A 19,920-nucleotide genomic window follows, 5' to 3' on the forward strand; every position below is an offset into this window, starting at 1 on the left:
GTAAAGCCTCGGCATGTGAATAACCTCGTTTGAAGGAGTGGAATCTGAAAATGCAATTACGCTTCAGCAGATGAGCCTCGCTCACATCCTGTCTGTGTGTGAGTGAATGTGAGTGTAGTGTATGCTTTTATGTGCACCTAGCTCTCAGTGCACCTTGTTTGAAGCAATTACTGTATGCAGGGCTTCAAATGAATATTGATTTTTTAAATTACAGACTTTCCTTTCCTGAGCCATCTCACTCAAATTCACAGACGGGTTTTTTTTAAATGTCTACTAAAACAAATTCAGCAGAAGTAAATGTAAAAAGACACAAACTGCACAAATTAAAAAAATATAAGTGGTGAATCCCAGCAGAAAGCGCTTCGACAATATTGATTAAAACAAAAAGAAGACGAATGAGTGGCGTGAGCCGTTACCCTCAGTATGTCTGTCTTCAGCTGCAGCTCACTGGGCGGTGCAGAGTGCATGAGGCCCAGCAACGTTCCCATGTCGTCGTCGCCGCTGGGCGACAGGACAAGCTGCTGGATGATGAGCAAAGCGTGTTCGCGACACTGGCGGTACTTCACGATGTTGTGAACGCAACGCGCTCCACCGAACTCTCTGAACAGAGCTGCAAGAAAAGAAGAAAACACAAAACATAATGAAATCAGGTCAATTAATGAATAAAGCAGTTTGTTGCTGATGGGTAGATTTCAGAGTACTAAGAACCTGTGGTTGCAACATAATAAAGACTACATCCAAGTTTTACTGCGGTCGGCTCTAAAGTTGAGTCACAATTAATGTACACGCTGAGGACGCGCTGAACTGTTGTGTGTTTTTTTGCCGCTGTTAGCTAATGTTAGTCGCTGTTAGCCATTGTTCGCTACTGTCAGCCAGAGTTCAACCATCTGTGACGTGGATGTTCCTCTGCTGGACTTGGAAGCTTAGTTAATAAAGTCTTATATGATGTGAAAATGTAGCTCAACTGTTAATCAGAGGTAAGTGTGATTTTTAGCTGCCATGATGCTAGCTCATAACTTGTTGTTTAGCCGGCTCTTATCAGCTGTCTGGAGACGTGAGGATGGCAAATCTAATCTGCTGACAGATTTGAGACTACGCTAGTGACGCTTTCATCACATTTTTGTTCATTTGGTGAAGAGGACTCCTTCTCTGATGATAAAACATGGGTATGATGCTTTATATCTTTAGTCTGAAGGTGCAGACACAAATTTAAATGTCTCTTACATGGCATTCGGACACCTCTTTTCTGCCTTTGATGTACTGCGTGTATGGCCAAACTTTAACCACATGTAAAACACAATTAGTGAAACAGGAGATTTCCTTCTGGCCACAGGATTCAAATACGGTGTGGGTAACATGGTGGCTTCCACAATCCACAAACCAGCTCCAATGTATTTGTAATGAATTAATTCTGAGTTTATGAGAATGCATCATTGGAAGATGCAATCACACTATTCTATGTACAGTTTCCTTTTTCTTCTATTAAATTACCTTTAAAAAAAAAACTAGAGAGTGCACCTTTAAATACTTTCATTCACTGCAAGCCTTGAAGATTTGGTTGTTGCTCCAAGGGACCAACTGGGCCCCAGAATCACCAGAATACTCGTCTCTTTCAATTTCCCATTTGATTTGTAAAATGAAAATTATGAAGTTATGCACAAATAACCTTAGATCCTTCTTTTAAACATTTATAAGGAACGTTTTGGCATGTTCAAACTTCTTCTTAAAAACCCATTTGATAAATGCTTTACTGAAAAATATTTTTTGTAACCTTCTTGATATTTATTTAAGTTTATCTGCAAATATAAAAACCTTGAGCAGTCCCATTACTATCATTTCTTTCTAATCTTGCTCAAGTCTCTCCAGGCCAGCTGAGGAGGATCAAGCGTAAAATGTAAATGTAATCAATGTGTCAGAGTGAAGCGCTCCAAATATTACACACATCATCGTCGTCCTCACCGAACCACCCGGTCGTCATCATCAAGGTCAAACGGCGCTGTGAGCTGTCAGTGTTCTCACTGCTGCTTATGCTTGTGATTCACTGCATTTCTACAGCTGACCGACGAACGATGAGCGTGTAAAATAAATGCAATAACATCATTTATTCATCCCTAGTGGAAAACTCTTTCCTTTCCACTTCAACAGGGAGGTCAGAGTTCAAGGCACGTCATCCTGGAGATGCAGAATCAATGTCTTGCTCAAGGACACGTCGGTAAGGATGGGGAATGGAGTGTGTATTAGTTAATTTTAAAGCTACAGTCTGCATTTTAGTAATTTGGCGTTTTTTCAGGAGACATTATTTGCACTGAAAAGATCTGATTTAGTGAAAAGCAGCATAAGAGATGAGACTCACAAGCATTTGACCCAGCAGGACCTTATAGAGACACAAAGTCGTGTCATTTTTCTTTAAAACTTTTTTTATTATTGTTTCTATTGATTGATAGCACTGACGCTTTAAGCTTGGCTATATGATAAGAATCAGGTACTTAAGAAATTAATTACTGAGGGACATTAAATCTAGTTGTGCCTCCAAAGTCCATATTAATCTATAATTATTCCCTCCACATAACTAAAAACATTTCTGTGTGGATTTCATTTAAAGTGCTGCGATCGTGGCTCAAGAGTTGGGAGTTCGCCTTGTAACCGGAAGGTTGCCGGTTCGAGCCCCGGCTTGGACGGTCTCGGTCGTTGTGTCCTTGGGCAAGACACTTCACCCGTTGCCTACTGGTGGTGGTCAGAGGGCCCGGTGGCGCCAGTGTCCGGCAGCCTCGCCTCTGTCAGTGCGCCCCAGGGTGGCTGTGCTACAATGTAGCTGCCATCACCAGTGTGTGGATGTGTGTGTGACTGGATGTGTAAAGCGCTTTAGGGTCCATAGGGACTAGTAAAGCGCTATACAAATGCAGGCCATTTACCATTTATGCTTTTTAAGAAACTGTTCTGTGCATGAGTTTACCTGCGTTAGTGTTGGTGGTGTTGGAGCCCTGCAGGAGCACAGTCAGCGTCTCCATCACCAGCCAGGCCAACTGCTTCTGCTCCTCAGCCACAGTGTTGTTTTTGCAGTCAGCTAAACATGGAAGGAAACACAGAGCGAGAGGACAGAGGTCGATATTAGACGGGATTACAACTGTGATCCAGTAAAATAGTTAAGTAAAAGAAAACTAAAGAAGCAGTTCACCTTGGTCGTTACTGTGTGGTTGCTGTTGTGAGGGCGGTTCTTTGAGCAATGCCGCGTACTTGTGCAGCAGGTTGACCAGCACCTCCAGCAGTCCGACCTCCCGCAGCACGTCGCTGAACACCGGGTCGTGCCTGGCCAGCTTCAGCAGCGTCCGTACGGCGGTGATGCTGCAGGCGTGCGAAGTGCTCGATTTGAGGAGCACGCTAACGCTGAAGAGTTCCTTACACGGCACATAGTTGAGGCTGAACACTACAAATTCCAGCAGCTCAAAGTACTTTGTCTGAGCCTCGGGGAGCTTGGCCACACGCTCTGCAAACTGAGACAGCGTGTGCTGCGACTCTAGGATGAAATAGTTGGCCGGTTCGGCTGTGTAGATGTTTCCGATGGCGTCCAGGAGCATGCACGCCAGGCGGCTTGTTTTGGCCCGTAGAAAGGCGTTTTGGAGCACCGCAAAGGCCTGAATATTACGCACTGTATGGCCTGAAATTTAAAACACAAAGAAAAAAAAAAAAAAAAATATATATATATATATATATATATATATATATATATATACACACACACACACACACAATTCTGGAATGGATCAACAATTAGACACAACGGTCCCAGTCATAGAAAATTTGCTCCGTTTTGCATTTTGTGTAAATATCCAAGATTGTTACATAACAGAGTCCCAGACGGGTTTAATACAAACGATTTAAACAAAGCCAGCCTTTCTCTGCCTTAGCTGGCTGGACCACTGCATGACCTTAATATAAAATACTTATTTCACTCAATGAGTCGCAATTAAATGAATAATTTATGTGTTTTTTCTGGATTTTGTGGTTAATATTCTGTCGTCTTCCATTAAAATGAGACAGTATTCATTTCTTTGTAAGTGAGCAAACTTTCAAATTCAGCAGGGGATTTCCGTACAGGCAACAGGAGACTCTTCCTTCAGTTTCTGCTGAATCACTCCACTGAACTTTTTACAGCAACTGCAAAAACGTCTCCTTTCTCCGACCTCTGTTACTCTAAACTGCCGTCTGTCACTGCACAGTTAACAGGGCAGATACACGATACTTCAAATTTCTTCCCTGTTGTCACTCTTTGTTTTTTTAAATATACACGTTTCCAGTTAGCTTCGTTGAGTTGATACTGGAGTCTTTATACGGAATAATCTTCATTCAGTGAGTCAACAAAAATATTTTAGGCTTATTTTAGGCTAGCTCAGAAATCATAGGCTATGACTTTCACACTCACAGGACGACAGTAAAGAAAAGGAGCACTGAAAGTGTGTGTCAGCACATAGCCTCAAACACACACAGCAGTTAAGTGGATGTGGCGGGTTAATTAGGCGTGTAAGCGCACCCTCATACCATGATGGCTCCTGGTAATGACTCTGTGCTCAGCTGGAACTGTCACTAGGTGGGTAAACACAAGTGTAACTGCATGTGCTCGTGACTCAGTTGACTTCAGTGTTGTTAGTGGGAGGGTGTATGCGGTTAGAAACCCAACACGCTGACAGTGAGTGTGTTACCATGTGTGAATGGGTGGAGGTGAAAAGCTGAGTTACAAACACCACAGCTCCAGAGAAACTGTGTTTGATTCTAAAGCATTGAAAGCTGAAAACAACGAACCCACACAAAGTCAGAATGACAGATAAATGGAGGGAAATGTTATTTTAGTCATTTGCTTCAAAAACAAAGAAATTAATAAGTGGAGATGGACTAAATACAATTTTGAGTTAAAGTAGTTACATCAAGGGCCTCCCAACACAGGGAGGTGTAGCCCATCAGTGTCTGTAACTGAGCTGCACCTCCCAACCCCGTCTGTTGTTGGTGTTTTTGGAGCATATTTAGTGGATTATCTGACTAAAATTATGGTTTTATGGTTTGTACCACATATTATGGCTGTGTAGCACAAACCAAGCAAGGAGATTGGCTTTAATTAGTAAAACTGTACTATGTAATTATTCTCTGCCCTGGCATTAATTAGCAGAATCTGTGTTTGTAAGCTCGTGTGGCAGAAGTGTGGTGCCTGGCTCAGCTGCAGGGGAGGAGTGGGGCAGTGAGCTCAAGGGGGCGGTGCCAAGAGGCTGGAGGGACAGGTGGCGGTGATTTACTTAAGGCTTCTCCCTTTATATATAGTGAAGCCAGAGACCTGGGGGAGAGTGTGTGTGCTGACGACTGACGCAAAAGTTGAACTGCGTGGTGAAACGCACAGCCACATGTGTGTGGTGCTTCAACAAACAGCTCGCAAGCATACAACACGTGCCGGGTCAGTCTTTACACGCAGCATTGGTCAAAACAGAAATGTCAAGGTTTTAAAATGAATCCAACAGCTTCAGAGTTTTAGTCTGAATTATTTGAATTCTTTATTTTGGGCTTTGTTGTATTGATGTATATGTAAGCGGCTTAACTACTGTTTGGCAAGCATGTACATGGGGGTCAGAAAAAGTACGACGGCGTTCCTCAGGTGCATGAAAAAATAAATACGTTTAAATCTTTCCACAATCAGGATGAGCCTGTTCTGTTTGCATGAAAGAGGCTTCAGTCATTTATCTCCAGCAACGTCAAAGGCGACAGAGGAATTATGGCGTCTGTCAACAGGTTAATTTTACTGGGATGAAGCACCCATCAGTCATTTCAGTGATGGGGATGGAGGTAGAAATGTAGACTTTTTCACAAGTAATCCCTTTTTTTGTTTTAGAGCTTCTGGGAAAATCAGGCTGGTGCTACTGTGTAGACTTAAGCTGAAAATCACTGGTTTGTTAGAACAGTGTCGCTGTTTCAACACTTTATTTAAATGTGTCCTTGATTTCTTCCTTAGAGGACACCAATGGAAGATCGTTATGAATCACCTCTAGATGAGTGTAAGACTGAATAAAACTTTGAATCATGGAGGCTCTAATCCAAGTGCATCATTTGCACATCTATATGTTTTACTCTGAAGTCTTGCTCATTATAAAACTTATGACAGATTTAATGATGAGCCAAAGTTGCACCTAACATACCTTTCCCAGAAGGTTGCGGGAGAACAAATCCAGGCAACAGGAAGGGGGCGCCGGTTGTCAAGCCAGCAGGCTTCAACTCCGTCACCCCATACGTGCACAGACAGGTGACCAGGTTGACCAGGTCCTTCAAAGCATCTTTTGATTCGTCCTCCTTGGCCTGTTCCAGTCTGGATGCACAAGAAGAAGTTACATCAATCTTCACACAACATAAAGTAAATAAGGTCTCAGTCACAAACATCCAGAGGCTGTTGAATTCTTGGTAGCTACTGTCACCAGAGAAAAAGGTGTAAATCCCTGAATGGTTGCCAAGTGGTTGCTGGGGGTTGCTAGGTGAAACAGGCCGCAAAAGCCTTGTGAATGCTGTGTTTGGTAGCAGACTGCACATTCATGAGCGTAGGACGACAAGTTGTTGGTGTCTTCCATGCAAACTATGGACAACTGTAGCAATTTGCTAGCAAACAAAGAAGTCACAGGGACGGTTTCTGTCCAGCACCCTCTGTGCAACTGATTTCAAATAGCAACCTCCAGCTGCCACTTTTGCACTCACTGGGTAATTCATACCAGGGGTCACCAATCGCTCTAGTTGGACTTTAAAACCCTGTGATGAACTGCAGGAAGGAAGACCTAAGCTGTACCTGAGCATGAGGTCGCAGAGGAAGGTGTAACCCTGGCACATTCGGAAATCGTCCAGCAGGGTCTGCGACACGTCGCTGGAGTCTTTGAGGAAGCAGGAGAGGCCGGCAAACATCTCAACGATCTCCAGAGAGGAGAGATCGTCTGACTGCTGCATGTTTTGAACACATGTAGCCAAGCATTCCTTCTCTGTAAACCGAAGAGGGGGTGTTAGAGACAAAGAAATGCAATCTGTAAGGAATTTCTGTGACAGAATGTACGGGAATTATTAAGGACATAAAGAGCTTTCCCTTGATCTTAGATTTATAGGAAGTGAAACAAAAATGCATCAGATGGACAAAGAAACAGCTTCAGACAGATCTGTGCTGCTGTAACAGCTTTTTTAATGCTGAAAGACAAAAGCTTCAGGGTTTTTCTTCTTTAACTTTACATAAACAATACACAATAATAACAGGAACAACCAAGCTTTAATAATAAATCACATTAAAAATAATGGTTTTACTTAGTGTCACATAAATCATTGCACAAATCTCACAACAAATTGTAATTAGGCAACCCTCTGGAGCTTTACAGGCTGTGAACTGTAAATTATCTGTTTTAAAAGTGGTAGAAAACAAGCTTCCCTGTTTTGTTCAGCAGTATTCTCACAATGTGTTTTTTGTTATTAAGCTGTAGAATTTGTGTGTGGACTGGTTCACATTTTCTAATATTTCAGAGCAAAAATGCACCTCCAGATGTGGTTTGGAAGACTGTTACTTCCAGAAACAGATGTCCTTTGCGGACGGTGCGTTTGTACATACCGTGGATGTATTTGACCACGTTGACGCTGAGGCCGTGTCGGGAGATGGTGGTGAGCACCTCGCCAGCACTCCTCCTCCAGGGCAGGTTGTGAGGAGGACACCAGGAGGTGATGGCACTAAACAGTAACTGCAGGTCATCCTTCTGGGCCAGCTCCTCCGCTGGAGACACAAATGTGCAGAGCTTCACCAGGATCTGCACAAGTGGAAACGAAATTATTATTGTTTTTTTTTAAGTTCTGGGTAAAAACAACAAAATAAGCTGCTGAAAAAACAACACAAGCCCGAGTCTTTTGTCACGGAGATACGACTGTGTTTGTGACGCAGGCTGTTTGATGAAAAGATTAAAGTCTTTATGGGAGGCAGAAGCTCGAGTCTTTTTATCAGTGAACAAATAGATTTAAAATATCAAAATAAGCCAATAACCGTGTTATAATCCTCAGATCTGCTACAGACTCTCTACGCAGACTTTTTTCGCTCCACAATTCAAACACAAACATTTTTGACGATGTTTAAATGTTTCAGTTATTCTTTGTGTGAAGGTTTTAAACATAAAGCAAGCTGATAGAGGCTCTTAGTCTGGAGTGTAACAGCTGACACTGTTGTCTTTTTACCTGGACAAAGACTTTCTGGAGGAGCGCCCTACGGTCAGCCAGGGGCAGCTCGGGTTGGGTGTGCCCTTGCCCTGGCGTCTTCTCTTGGCTGGGTGGTGGTGGTGGTGGTAGTGGTTGTGGCGGTTGTGACGTGGGGCCTACGGGTGCCTCGGCCATGTGGGGCAGGTCAAAGAACAAGTAGAGGCATTTGACGAGCGTGGAGGGCACAGACATGGTCGTCATGCAGTCCACAGTTTTCTGTTGAGGGGCAGAGAAAAGGGGATAACATTTTATTTCCCAACATGGTTCAGGAATACAGGGCTATACTCAGGCTATACTCATAATGTTCCAGCCTTTATTTGTCACTTTATTAAAGTTGAGCTGATTCAACACATTAGTTTGTATTTGAAGTAACCCACAAAGTCACAAAATAACACAAACCGAAGGGCCACTAACTTTTTTTAGTGGAGTCTAACGTGTTTGCTTCCCAATCACAAAGACCTTGTACAGAGGCGCAGTGAGGGATAGCATTAGCTAGAGAAATGCTAATCTTACAATATACAACACTGCTGGATAAGAGCATGAACAGCAGTGGTGGTTCTATTCAACGACCTGTTCTTTACTTTTTCTATGCATTTCTAGTTCTGCTATTTCCTTCTACTCAGCCACATTCTGGATGCTTAATTCTTATTTTGCAAATTCAGAAAATATAAATCTTCTAATGTAAGGGTGGTTGTAGCTCAGGTGCAGGTCAGCCACTAATCAGAAGGTCGGTGGTTCAATCCCAGGCTGCCAAATACTAACCCCATGTTTGCCTACTGGTGGTGGTCAGAGGGCCCGGTGGCGCCAGTGTCCGGCAGCCTCGCCTCTGTCAGTGCGCCCCAGGGCAGCTGTGGCTACAATGTAGCTTGTGTGTGAATGGGTGGATGATGTAGTGTAAAGCGCTTTGAGACTAAGTAAAACCAGGCTACGAAGGAGGAGATACTAGCAGGCGGTGATGTGCGACCCAAATGTAAACCGAGCGTCCGCTCGCTGCACTCTCTATGACAGGGACAGCAAACATTCATTGGAAATAACTGCTGTGGGTGGAAAAGCAGGGCTTTAAGTAGAGTTACGAGGTTAAGTTGCTTTAGATTTTGCTAACCTAAAGTGTGAAGCAGCTATTTTATACTTCCACTTAAAACTTCCAGGGAAAACACAACCCAGCCTACTTGTGCTTACACTAGACTTCTGCTGTGTCACTACTGCTGCACAATATTGGCACTTTATTTCTTAAGATTCACACTTCAAATTAGGAAGTGTGTCATCGATGACAGCAGCCTATCAGAACAGAATGATGGAAACTGGCTTGTGTTCACTTACATGCTGCTATATTGAATAGCTTAAAGAGTTTTCATTCACTTATTCAACCATTACATACAAGAACCCTGAGGTATTTATTTATTCGTTGTTTGTATTTGTAATTGCGTATTCCCCCCCTTTTGTTTCACCCGATTATGTTTCTGCTTAAATCACTTAAAAATAAAAAAAAACAAATACTATTTTTCTAAAATCATTTTTGAAATACTCTGATTTCCTGTTCCTTAAATGTGAGCAATCAGCTTCCACTTTAAATGAAAGCGTGAACGTCAAACACACCTCGACTGTGTCTGCAGAGGCAAAACAACAAAAATGAAGTAAATGTCTAATATCGCATGGATCCAACTGTATGTTGCATATTCCCTTTTCAGTCTAAAAGGAACATGATTTATTTTTTCCACATTCATATAGAATCACTTTATATCAACCTAAAATAAAGAGCTACACAACAGCAGCAGGACAAATAAAGATAAAAATGCTGCTTTAAGGGTGACTTTGGTAAATGGGTGTTTTGCTGTGCTGTGATTCAGTGTTTCAGATTCAGCTATAAGGGCCTGAGGTGTGTGTTCACTGAGTGTTTTCCACAGTTATAGTGTGTGTGTCATGTTGACAAAGATAAAGGGCTGGAGAAAGAGATGGGGTTTGTGTTCACTGAGGCGAATGATTCAGATAATCAAACGCTGCCTCCCACACACACACACACACACACACACACACACACACACACACACACACACACACACACACACACACACACACACACACACACACACACACAAAAATTACATTGCTCTTTCACACAAGCTCTCACAAAAGACCACATATGCCCATGCACACGCACACACACACACACGCTGCAGCTGGATGAAATGACCATCCCATTTACTCCAACGCCGTCTACACGACGGAGAGGAGGTGGATGCACAGCGATGAATAACAAAGCACAGCAGGCGCACACACAGTTTCAGCCCCTTAGATGGAAAAAAGAAAAAAAAAGGAGTAAGATATAGACAGCTGAAGTAGGCAGAGGTGTGTATAGATGATGGTGAGTCACAACAATGGAAGACTGGACCAGCACCTGTGGTACAACAAGCCACACCGAGGTGTGTGTGTGTGTGTGTGTGTGTGTGTGTGTGTGTGTGTGTGTGTGTGTGTGTGTGTGTGTGTGTGTGTGTGTGTGTTTACAGGCTGTCACAGAATACTGGTCCCACTGCAGTCAGGTCAAGGTTACCGTGAACAAATGAGAGACAAAACCAGAGAGACGAAGGCATTTAACAGTGTGTGAGAAAAACAGAGACAGGAAGGGAGAAGAAGACAGACACAAGGAGAAGAAAAATACCAATAAATTGATCTCCTGTCTGTTTTAAAAAGAGAGAGAGAGAAACAAGCGCAGTGGGAGTGCATGAAGGGCACCCTTTAAAAACACAAAACAAGAGAGGAGTCCAGACTGAGTTACTGACAAAAATATTGCCGTTTTATGCTGTGAGGAAGAAAGAGCAGGAGGTGGGGGAGAAAGGGAGCGAGAGGGGAGAGCATTAAAGGGAGGGAGGTGACGTCAGGTTTATGGGAGGCCAGTTGCCTGGAGAAATCCATTAAACCTACTCTCACTCTCACACACACACGAACGACACGGGTTATTTTTTACTGCCAGTCTGTGTTCGCTGATATCAAACAGTCACAAGAAGCAGCCCTTATTCATTTAAAGGAGACCGCTGACTGTGCAGTGTGCATGTCCAGTGGTACTGACCAATAAACCTAAAATTATCATTTAAATGAATGTTTACATTTACATCCTCAATGTGTTTACACGTGTGACCAATCAGATCACAGACAAGCCACTTGTGTCTGAGCCGAAGGAACAAGAAAAACTCAGCTGGACATTCTCTCCAGCATTTTGGTGTCTTGAGCTGCAGCTCATCTCAGTCTGAAACACACAGCACAGAGCAACGCCAGCGCTTACTAAGGTCCTTCCCGAGAGAGGGCAATGCAAATCTTCCCAAAAAAACCTTATCAAAGTACACGGCTAATGAGCAAAATCAGAAACTCTTTGCTTTACGAACAGATTTTATGCTTATGTTGTTGTGAACTGGTTCTATTTAAATAAAAGCTGTACAGAGACTAATAAATCATGCATCACCTATGGAGTAAATCAGCGACAGTAAATGGAAATTTCAGAAAAGCTGGGCTACAGGGAGATGGAAATACCCAACCTTTGAAACGCAGCGGCTGAATACTACAAGCCGTCTTGCCTCCTTCCTTTCTTTCGTGTTGAGCAAGAGTTGAGAGTTGCACAAAGATGCTGTGCTGTTGTGCACGAATATCAAAGCTCTGTCATTCAGTAACTAGGAAGTGATGGGAATCTCCATCACATGTGTAGTACTCTCTACTTTTGCTCAACACAACTATTTTACAAGTGCTCTACAAGTTAAGTATACGCCAAGTGGAATTCTTCAGAAAGCAGACCACAAAACTGGCTACAGAAAACCACAAAAAACTGCCCTAAAAATGTCAGCTGATGATCAAGTTTTTCCGATAAATTCATCCAATCATCCAAACCTACAGTCCAAGTGTATTTCTGGAGCACAAAGGAAAGATCCGTGCCCACCAGACATTCACAAATGACAAAAAATAAAGGAACTCTGTGTCAACATGTTATGTCCTACTCATCATTTAGTTACATAAATAACTGAGAACAGGAGTCGGTCCAAGTGCTCACATGTTACATCAGAAGAGCACTGCCTGTCTCACAGCCTGGCCAAGTGCCATTTTGCTATGTCTGGTTTGGCAAGATTGTTGTTGCTGCATTCAAGGAAATATTCAGTAAGTCGACATATTAAGGTGCTGCCTGCCTAACTATTAAACAGCGCATGCTTGAGAGCGGCTAAAGACTGGGCACAGAGAAGAGGGGGTGGATCACGTGTCTGTAGATGGGAAGAAGCGTTCCACCCAAAAGCAACAACAACAGTGAATTTCTGATGTGCAGCAGAGCAGGAAAAGCAGACAGCCGACCAGCTGACAGCAACACTCCCCACAAGACCTCCAGAGGAACGCAGGCCAAAAAGTTCAAAAGAAGTCTGCTGGCCACAATTCAAGACTACAGACAAAGACGAAAACAAGAGCTCAACGTCCAACCTTTATAAGCAGGTGGTAGGAACAGAGTAAGGCACTCATTACTGTGACTAAATGCTACAAAGAAAAATCACAATGCATGAATTTTCTTCATGTGACATCCAGCAGCATCAGAAGACTGCAGATAGAAAGGTTGTGTTTGGGGAGAATAAATGAGACTCGGTCAGGTGAGAATTGTTAATTATACTGAAGTCTCCTGGTTCTTACGGTACCTTCAGCGCAGCCTGAACTCTCTTAGGTAAACGTTCTTTTCATTTCTTTAAATAGTTTTCAGAAACAGTTCTTCAGGCTTCAGATCAAAGCTTTTCTTTGAATGTTCATTTCCTTTTAATCCATTCTTTGTCAACATGACCCCACACTAGGGCTGGGCTATATCATACCGTTCACAGTAATACCGGTGTAATGTTGGGCAACAATAGGAAAATGAAATATCGCGATAGAATATGGGTAAAATGCGCATGCGCAGTGCCTTTGTTTTCATACGCACATGGCGGCGATGCAGAATGAGAAGAGCGAAAGTGGATCGTTGAATGAAACAGATGAACCAGAACTGGTTTGTAAAAATGCTGCAGCTTCAGTGGTGTGGAACTGGTTTAGCTTTCGTCCGTCAGATACACAACAAAGCACTATTTTTGGTAGCGCATGCTAGCGGGCCGTCGTTATTACCGTGTTGTTTGAAAAATACGGCGCACTTAAAATCAATCCTTTGATTTTTCCGAAAGTCGACAGTACCCCTTATAATCCCGTGTGCCTTATGTATGAACTCTGGTTGTGTTTACTGACCTCGAAACGATTTTATGTGCACGGCGCTCGAAAATCTGTCAGATGTTTTAGTACGACTTTGCTAAGCTACGAAGCCGCACCGCTTGATGGATTGTCGGAGCATTACGGCTATCGTAGGCAGGAGCCTCGCGGAGTGATACGTACTGTGCTTCAACATAATATTACGGTATTGTGTGTGTATAACCTCTTTTTAAGTTTTGTGGATATTATACATGGTTATGCTGAGGATATGTCGGCCAGTTTCCACTGGAAATGCCTTTTGGTTAAACTGTCAGCGAGGAATTTGCATTTGCACTGTTAATTTTTTATATAACTGTAATGCACTTAAAAAAGCTGCTTCCATCCATCCATCCATCGTCATCCGCTTTGTCCGGGGTCGGGTCGCGGGGGCAGCAGCCTAAGCAAAGAGGCCCAGACCTCCCTCTCCCCAGCCACCTCCTCCAGCTTGTCCGGGGGAATACCAAGGCGTTCCCAGGCCAGCCGAGAGATATAATCTCTCCAGCGTGTCCTGGGTCTGCCCCGGGGCCTCCTCCCGGTGGGACATGCCTGGAACACCTCACCCAGGAGGCGCCCAGGGGGCATCCTTGTCAGATGCCCGGACCACCTCAGCTGGCTCCTTTCGATGTGGAGCAGCAGCTGCTCTACTCTGAGCCTCTCCCGGATGGCCGAACTTCTCACCCTATCTCTAAGGGAGAGGCCAGCCACCCTTCAGAGGAAGCTCATTTCTGCCGCTTGTATCCGCGATCCGCGATAAAAGCTGCTTGTTCAAGTAAAAATACATAGATTTTTTTTTTTGCACTAATAAAGTTGTGGAGTTGTAAAGTATTTTGTCTAGTGTCAATTATATCGTCAGTTATATCGTTAGCGCAAATTTTCAAATGTATATCGTGATAAATATTTTTGGTCATATCGCCCTGCTCTACCTGCTGCAAATCATCACTTCGTCAGACCTGTCGCTGACTTTCAGTCCAGTTCTTGCAGAATTTGACATACACCAGCCTTTTCTCCCTTTAATGAATGGCTTCTTGACAGCCAGCTTACCAGAGACCATTTTTGATGAGGCTTCAGTGAACAGTAGATGTGTCAACAGAAGGGCCGTTTGCTGGATTTTTTTTCTTATTTCTTAAATAATATATTTTTAGGCCTGACATCTTCCTTTGTCCTCCAGGACACACTGCAGAGCATTCCAAAATATGCCAAAGTGTCAGCTAAAAGCACTTTGTGAATCATATTGTTGGTGCAAAAATACAATTTCATGCTTGTGAAACTGCCTAAAGACAGATTTAACATTGGTGCTGTGCTAATTTTGAGATTATGTGCAAACACAACACTGGTTCATCCCGTGAGTTAGGAGGTGTTTTAATGCTTGAATGGGTCATAGATCTGAAAATGGTCAGGCAAAAGGACTGGAGTGAAAATGACTGAAAAAGCAGTCAATGTCCAAAGGAAAACTTTAAAAACACCTCCAGAGAGCCTGGAGGAGTATTGCTCAAGAACATTTTGAGAAATTACAAAAAAGTTTATTTTTTTGCTTCCAAGGGCTGAAGAAATGAGAGGTGGTTCAAGACTTTCACACAGTATTGTACAGTGTCCTTTCTACCAACCTGTCCGGAGGAAGCTAACAGGTTGATGGTGGTTAGAAGCATCCAGCCGCGGCTCGCCTCCTCACTCTGATTCACCTCCAGGAACTGGACTATGGCTCGACTGGCTGCCTCTGGAAAAACAATCACACACACAAACGTGTGGTTAACTGGGTGGAAAGTGACAGCTCACTGTGGGGCAGATGGGCTGTTTGAATAATGATCAAATATGTAACAAATTAATCATTACAGTGGATGTGACAAAAGGGAACGTGTGGTTGGGCTTCTCGGTTTTGGTTATCTGTGATCTTGAAAATAATACATCAATATTGTATTTCGGTCCCACGCGCTAGCTTTTCAGTTAGCTCATGTCTTTACCAATTTTATCACAGCACTCTTTGTCCTAAAAATATAGCCACACTAGGTTAGGTTTAGGAACAAGTATCCATTAGAACCGAACCATAATAAAAAAACAAATCACACATTTTTAGTCACTTTTGTGAGCAGAAATAAAAATGCTTTTGAAAAGGTTTCCTTAATCCAACCCACCAGCTGAGCCAAAGTCTAGTTGCTCATTGTTCAGAGCAAATCCACATCTGTTGTTTTGATAATGAGTACTGCAACGTCAGTTGAGAGCATGAATCATGTACTGACTCATTCTAAAGAGGCCTGGTGACCAACTGTAGGAGTGCTTCTTAGACCGTTGTGTTGCAAAATCAGAACCGTTCAACGTTTGATAACAGCATGTCACATGATTAGACAGGGATGAGGAAGAGATGGAAGGACGAGATAAAGCGGAAGAAATAAGAAATAGAAAGCTGGTGTGTGTGTGTGTGTTTGTGTGCGTCTTTTTTGAGGAAGCCACAGTCAAAGCTGCCACGGCTGTCAACGCTTTGATGAGATGCTGCTGGCTCGCCCGCAGTGAAGGCTAACCTTTCAGATTGAAGTAGGATTGCATTGATCCTTTGAGGAAAACGTATCTACTGAGAGCCAAAGTCAAAAAAATAAAGTGCAAAATTCTGGGAAAGGCCTTATCTGATTAGGGTAACACTAACATTTTTTCTCCATTAATCATGAAATCAGCTTTAAACATTCTTAATAAAACAATGAAATATGTATTTATCTTTAGGGGAACAATTAATAAAATAATCTTATTGTGATAGGGTAGAATAAGACGAAGCTCTTACGCACATCCATAGAATAAATCGGGTTTCCAGGATGGAGTAGACAGTTATATTGAGCATCAATTATTTTATTTTTTTTAAATCATTGACTAAAATCAGTGACCAATCATAATCAGGCATGGGCGTGTACTTATGTCCACTAATAATATACAGATTACAGTATATTAGGGTCCTTGCCATATGTGGTACTAACTCTTGAAAGCCTAACAGGAGTAACGTTTGCAGCACTTTCTGTCATATTTCAGCCTGCTTGTAAAAAAAAAAAAAAAATGCCTGTGTTTGGATTACCCAGCTTGGAAAAACCCAGAAAATATTCTAATAGTCATCAGACGACATATTTATATATACTTAGGTGTCCAAACTCATCATTAAGAGTACTGGGGAGGCCGTCATATGTTGTCTTTATGGGGGAAAGTGAAAAAATAAACTCCCTAGAGTCTTTATTTCTATCTTGTCATCTACTATGTGTACCTAACAAAGCTCAGATGCTCCATCTGTGCCTTACAATTAGTTCTATAGTTGAAACTCTGCATAAGAACTGTCTTTGTATCTAAATAAAGAACAAAAATCTCTTTCAACACCACTGTGTTCATCTGCACAGCCAAAAGGAAAACAGAAGACACAAACCGGTTATGAGAAATTATTGGCTGGTGCCAAAGAACTCTACAAGTAGGCCTACTCCACAGTGCATTTTTGCACTTACAAATATGAGTCTGTGTGCATCTGCAAGCTCACCTGTGGATTTATTGGAGGCTCTTCGTCTGATCTCAGTCACCATGAGTCGGGACACCTGGGTGGTGAACTGCAGCAGGTCGGAGAATTTCTCCATCATGCTGCTGGGAGGTGCGTTCCCAAACACCTGAAGTGGACAAAAAAAAGCATTTGATTAATGGAAAAATAATAATTTAAAAAACAAGAAGAGAGGAACCAAAAAAAGACTCAAAAACTAGACATCTGTTCACTCGATACTTATATGTAACCTAGCTTATAGTCAGGTGTGTGCAGTTACAGGAATCCTCATTCCTGCTGATATCTGTGACAGTTTTTGCTTGAATGCACTACTTTATGGTGACAGAGAACATTGGAGGCTAAGCCTTTGGGGCAGCAGGTCAACAAAGACAAACTTCTCTTCATCCAGCAAAGACTTGTCATCTGTTTACTTATCCAGCAAATCTGACTTGAGAGCAGGGCGGGAGGCTGCCGTCCCGCCGCACAGGGACCACTTTACATCCAGATTCTGACATGAGTATGGCCACAGGTGTGAATCCCAGCCAGTGGTGGGTAATTAGCAGACAAGTCAAGAGACCCTTGGCAGTGCACTCCAGCTTGATGAGCACACTTAACAAAGGCAGCCTACAGCTGCGGCTGCCAAACAAAAAGGCGAATTACTGGCCTGCAGGCTTTACTTCTGTTCTTTTGGATAAAAAAAAAAACAGCTATAGGGATTTCAACAACTTCATTTTGTTAACTTGTTAATATGTGTAGCTCACTTCCATGATTACCCACCGACTTGACTGGTTTCCACAGATCTGGATTCAATTTTAGAGTTTTTCCAAAAGGAGGTGCAAAAATGCTTTATGAAAATGTATTATTAATTATTAATTCATAACATATTTTGTTAACATAGCTTAAGGCCATTGTAAAGTGGGAGGGAGAGACTCTCTGGAGAGGCTGAATGACCATAACAACAGTGAGCTGTTCCACCTGGCCCAGAAACTGCACAACTGAGATTTCAGAAATTAAAAATGTTGGATAAACCTGAATCTATTTAGTCTACAGATAAAAATTAAAAGATAAAAAATACAAGTCTGTACTGGACTTTTCTCCCCCTGCATCAAAATAGTTCCAATACACCCCCACCATTCAACTGGTCTGATTTTCCTATTAGTGCTTAAATCAATAAAACTTAACATTAGTTAGTTAGCAGATATATAATTTAAAAAAGCTTTGAAGGTTGTTTAATTTAATCACAAATGATTCTGAAATATTATAAACACCAACCTAACGATGAGACAATGTGTAGTTCAGTGAGTTCAGTACTTTTCAGCACTTGCTCCTTAACACCTGACAACCAGGTGTGTTTTGGGTACTATTTGCTTTGATCTGCACCTGAAACGTTCAGCTCCTCCTACTCCTGCTACATCTAGTGTAACACTAACTGCATTCCAAACACTGACACTACAGGCAAACATGGTGGTGGTGCTACTATGATGGTCTGGAGCTGCTCAGGACCTGGACAACTTGCTGTAATTGATGCATCCATGCATGCCACTCTCTACAAGAATGAGAATTCTGGCTAACTGCACTTAGCTTATGCAGCAGGAAAATAATCAGAAACACACCAGCAAGTCCACCTCTGAATGGGTAAAAACTAAAAAATAAAATTAACGTTTTGGAGTGGCTTAGTCAAAGTCCAGATTTAAATCTGCCTGCGATGTTTCGGCATGAACTTAAACAGGCCATTCATACTTGAAAACCCTCTAATGTGGTTGATTAAAGTAATTCTTCATAGATGAGTGGGTCTAAATTCATCAATAGCTGTGTGAAAGACCCATTGCCAGTTACTGCAAACACAAAACTGCAGTTCTCACTGCCAAACGTTTGCACAACAACCTTTTCATACAAGGCCAGGTAGATTTGGTTAACCTTTTTGCTTTAATAAATAAAATCATAATTTGAAAACCTCATGCCTGTGTACACTGTGGAGACAGTAAAGAATATATGACACAAAGGTTGGACTGAAAAGTCCACTTCGTTGTGCTTTGTTCAGCTAACCTTTAGCCCTAAAGTCAACAAGCCCACAGAAGTAAACAAGCTCATTTCCATTCCATTTATCTGCAGTCTGGTGGAACAGAATCTGAGAGCTATCCAGACAGGTACGTATGAAAATATGAAAATATGCTTTTAACCACTGGATTTGAATCTGCAGAAGTTCCCTGGTGAGATCTCGTTTTCAAATGTCAATGCATCTATAGTATCTATTGCACCCATGACCTCAGGGAAGCAGCTCTAGCGCGTTTGTAACCCAGCACAACAGAGCTCTCTTCTTGTTTTCCTTTTTTTTTTAATACTGCACAGACGAGAAACACATGATTTGAAAGATAGCTACAGACAGCACAGGAACCAAATGAAGCAAACTGTAACCTGCCACATCAGAGCTGCCATATGTACAAATATCTGTTAATCCGCCTGTTTGGAGCACCTCCAGTTCTCCCTCCACCCATGGTGTGACTTACCCTGTTAAATACAGGAAGCATCATGTAGAGCTTCTCCTCCTGCTCCTTCTGGGTCATGTGGCGAGGAGGGTGGCACAGCTCGGAGAAGAGGCGTCGCAGGTGCATGAGGCCCAGCGCGTTGTCCTGGGGGCTGCACTCCTCCTGCCTCGGCCGCCCCATGATCCTTTTCACCATGTTCATCTTGAGCGGCTTTGTCAGGGCAAAGGCAGCCCTGCAGATGGGAGAGAGAAGATCTAATAAACATCTCACAGTAACTCAATACATAAAGATCTTGTTAGTCTATGTAACTGAAAGTCCCTGCTATTTGGTATCAGTTCAACTCTGTAAGTGGTCTCGAGTATCAAAAACAGCCAAATATAGATATAGATGATATTTCACATTTCACACAGATTAGCTTCTTGTTTTGTTTCTTTTTTAAATCAAAGTATCTTTATTAATTCATAATTCTGACAA

At 42.5% G+C, this 19,920-nt stretch overlaps 1 protein-coding gene and 1 long non-coding RNA gene across 5 annotated transcripts in view; one reads left to right on the forward strand and one right to left on the reverse strand.

Annotated features, from left to right (window-relative positions):
- wdfy3 (WD repeat and FYVE domain containing 3) overlaps window positions 1-19,920 on the reverse strand; it is a 115,612-nt gene that overhangs the window by 77,795 nt on the left and 17,897 nt on the right. For all 4 annotated transcript variants that reach the window (XM_026187495.2, XM_026187492.2, XM_026187493.2 and 1 more), the window contains exons 2-11: window positions 19,468-19,678; window positions 16,967-17,090; window positions 15,072-15,181; window positions 8,218-8,454; window positions 7,607-7,799; window positions 6,809-6,995; window positions 6,174-6,340; window positions 3,176-3,655; window positions 2,954-3,064; window positions 417-610 (exon numbers count right to left, since the gene is read on the reverse strand). In XM_026187495.2, the coding sequence (XP_026043280.1) occupies window positions 417-610; window positions 2,954-3,064; window positions 3,176-3,655; window positions 6,174-6,340; window positions 6,809-6,995; window positions 7,607-7,799; window positions 8,218-8,454; window positions 15,072-15,181; window positions 16,967-17,090; window positions 19,468-19,678 (2,014 nt within the window). The remainder of the gene's footprint in view (window positions 1-416; window positions 611-2,953; window positions 3,065-3,175; window positions 3,656-6,173; window positions 6,341-6,808; window positions 6,996-7,606; window positions 7,800-8,217; window positions 8,455-15,071; window positions 15,182-16,966; window positions 17,091-19,467; window positions 19,679-19,920) is intronic.
- LOC145419409 (uncharacterized) lies at window positions 19,054-19,760 on the forward strand. The gene is made up of 2 exons (XR_013900794.1): window positions 19,054-19,107; window positions 19,482-19,760. It is a non-coding gene; the product is annotated as an uncharacterized LOC145419409 (long non-coding RNA).

Source organism: Astatotilapia calliptera, chromosome 12 (assembly GCF_964374335.1).
Source record: "Astatotilapia calliptera chromosome 12, fAstCal68.1, whole genome shotgun sequence".
Classification (NCBI taxonomy): domain Eukaryota; kingdom Metazoa; phylum Chordata; class Actinopteri; order Cichliformes; family Cichlidae; genus Astatotilapia; species Astatotilapia calliptera.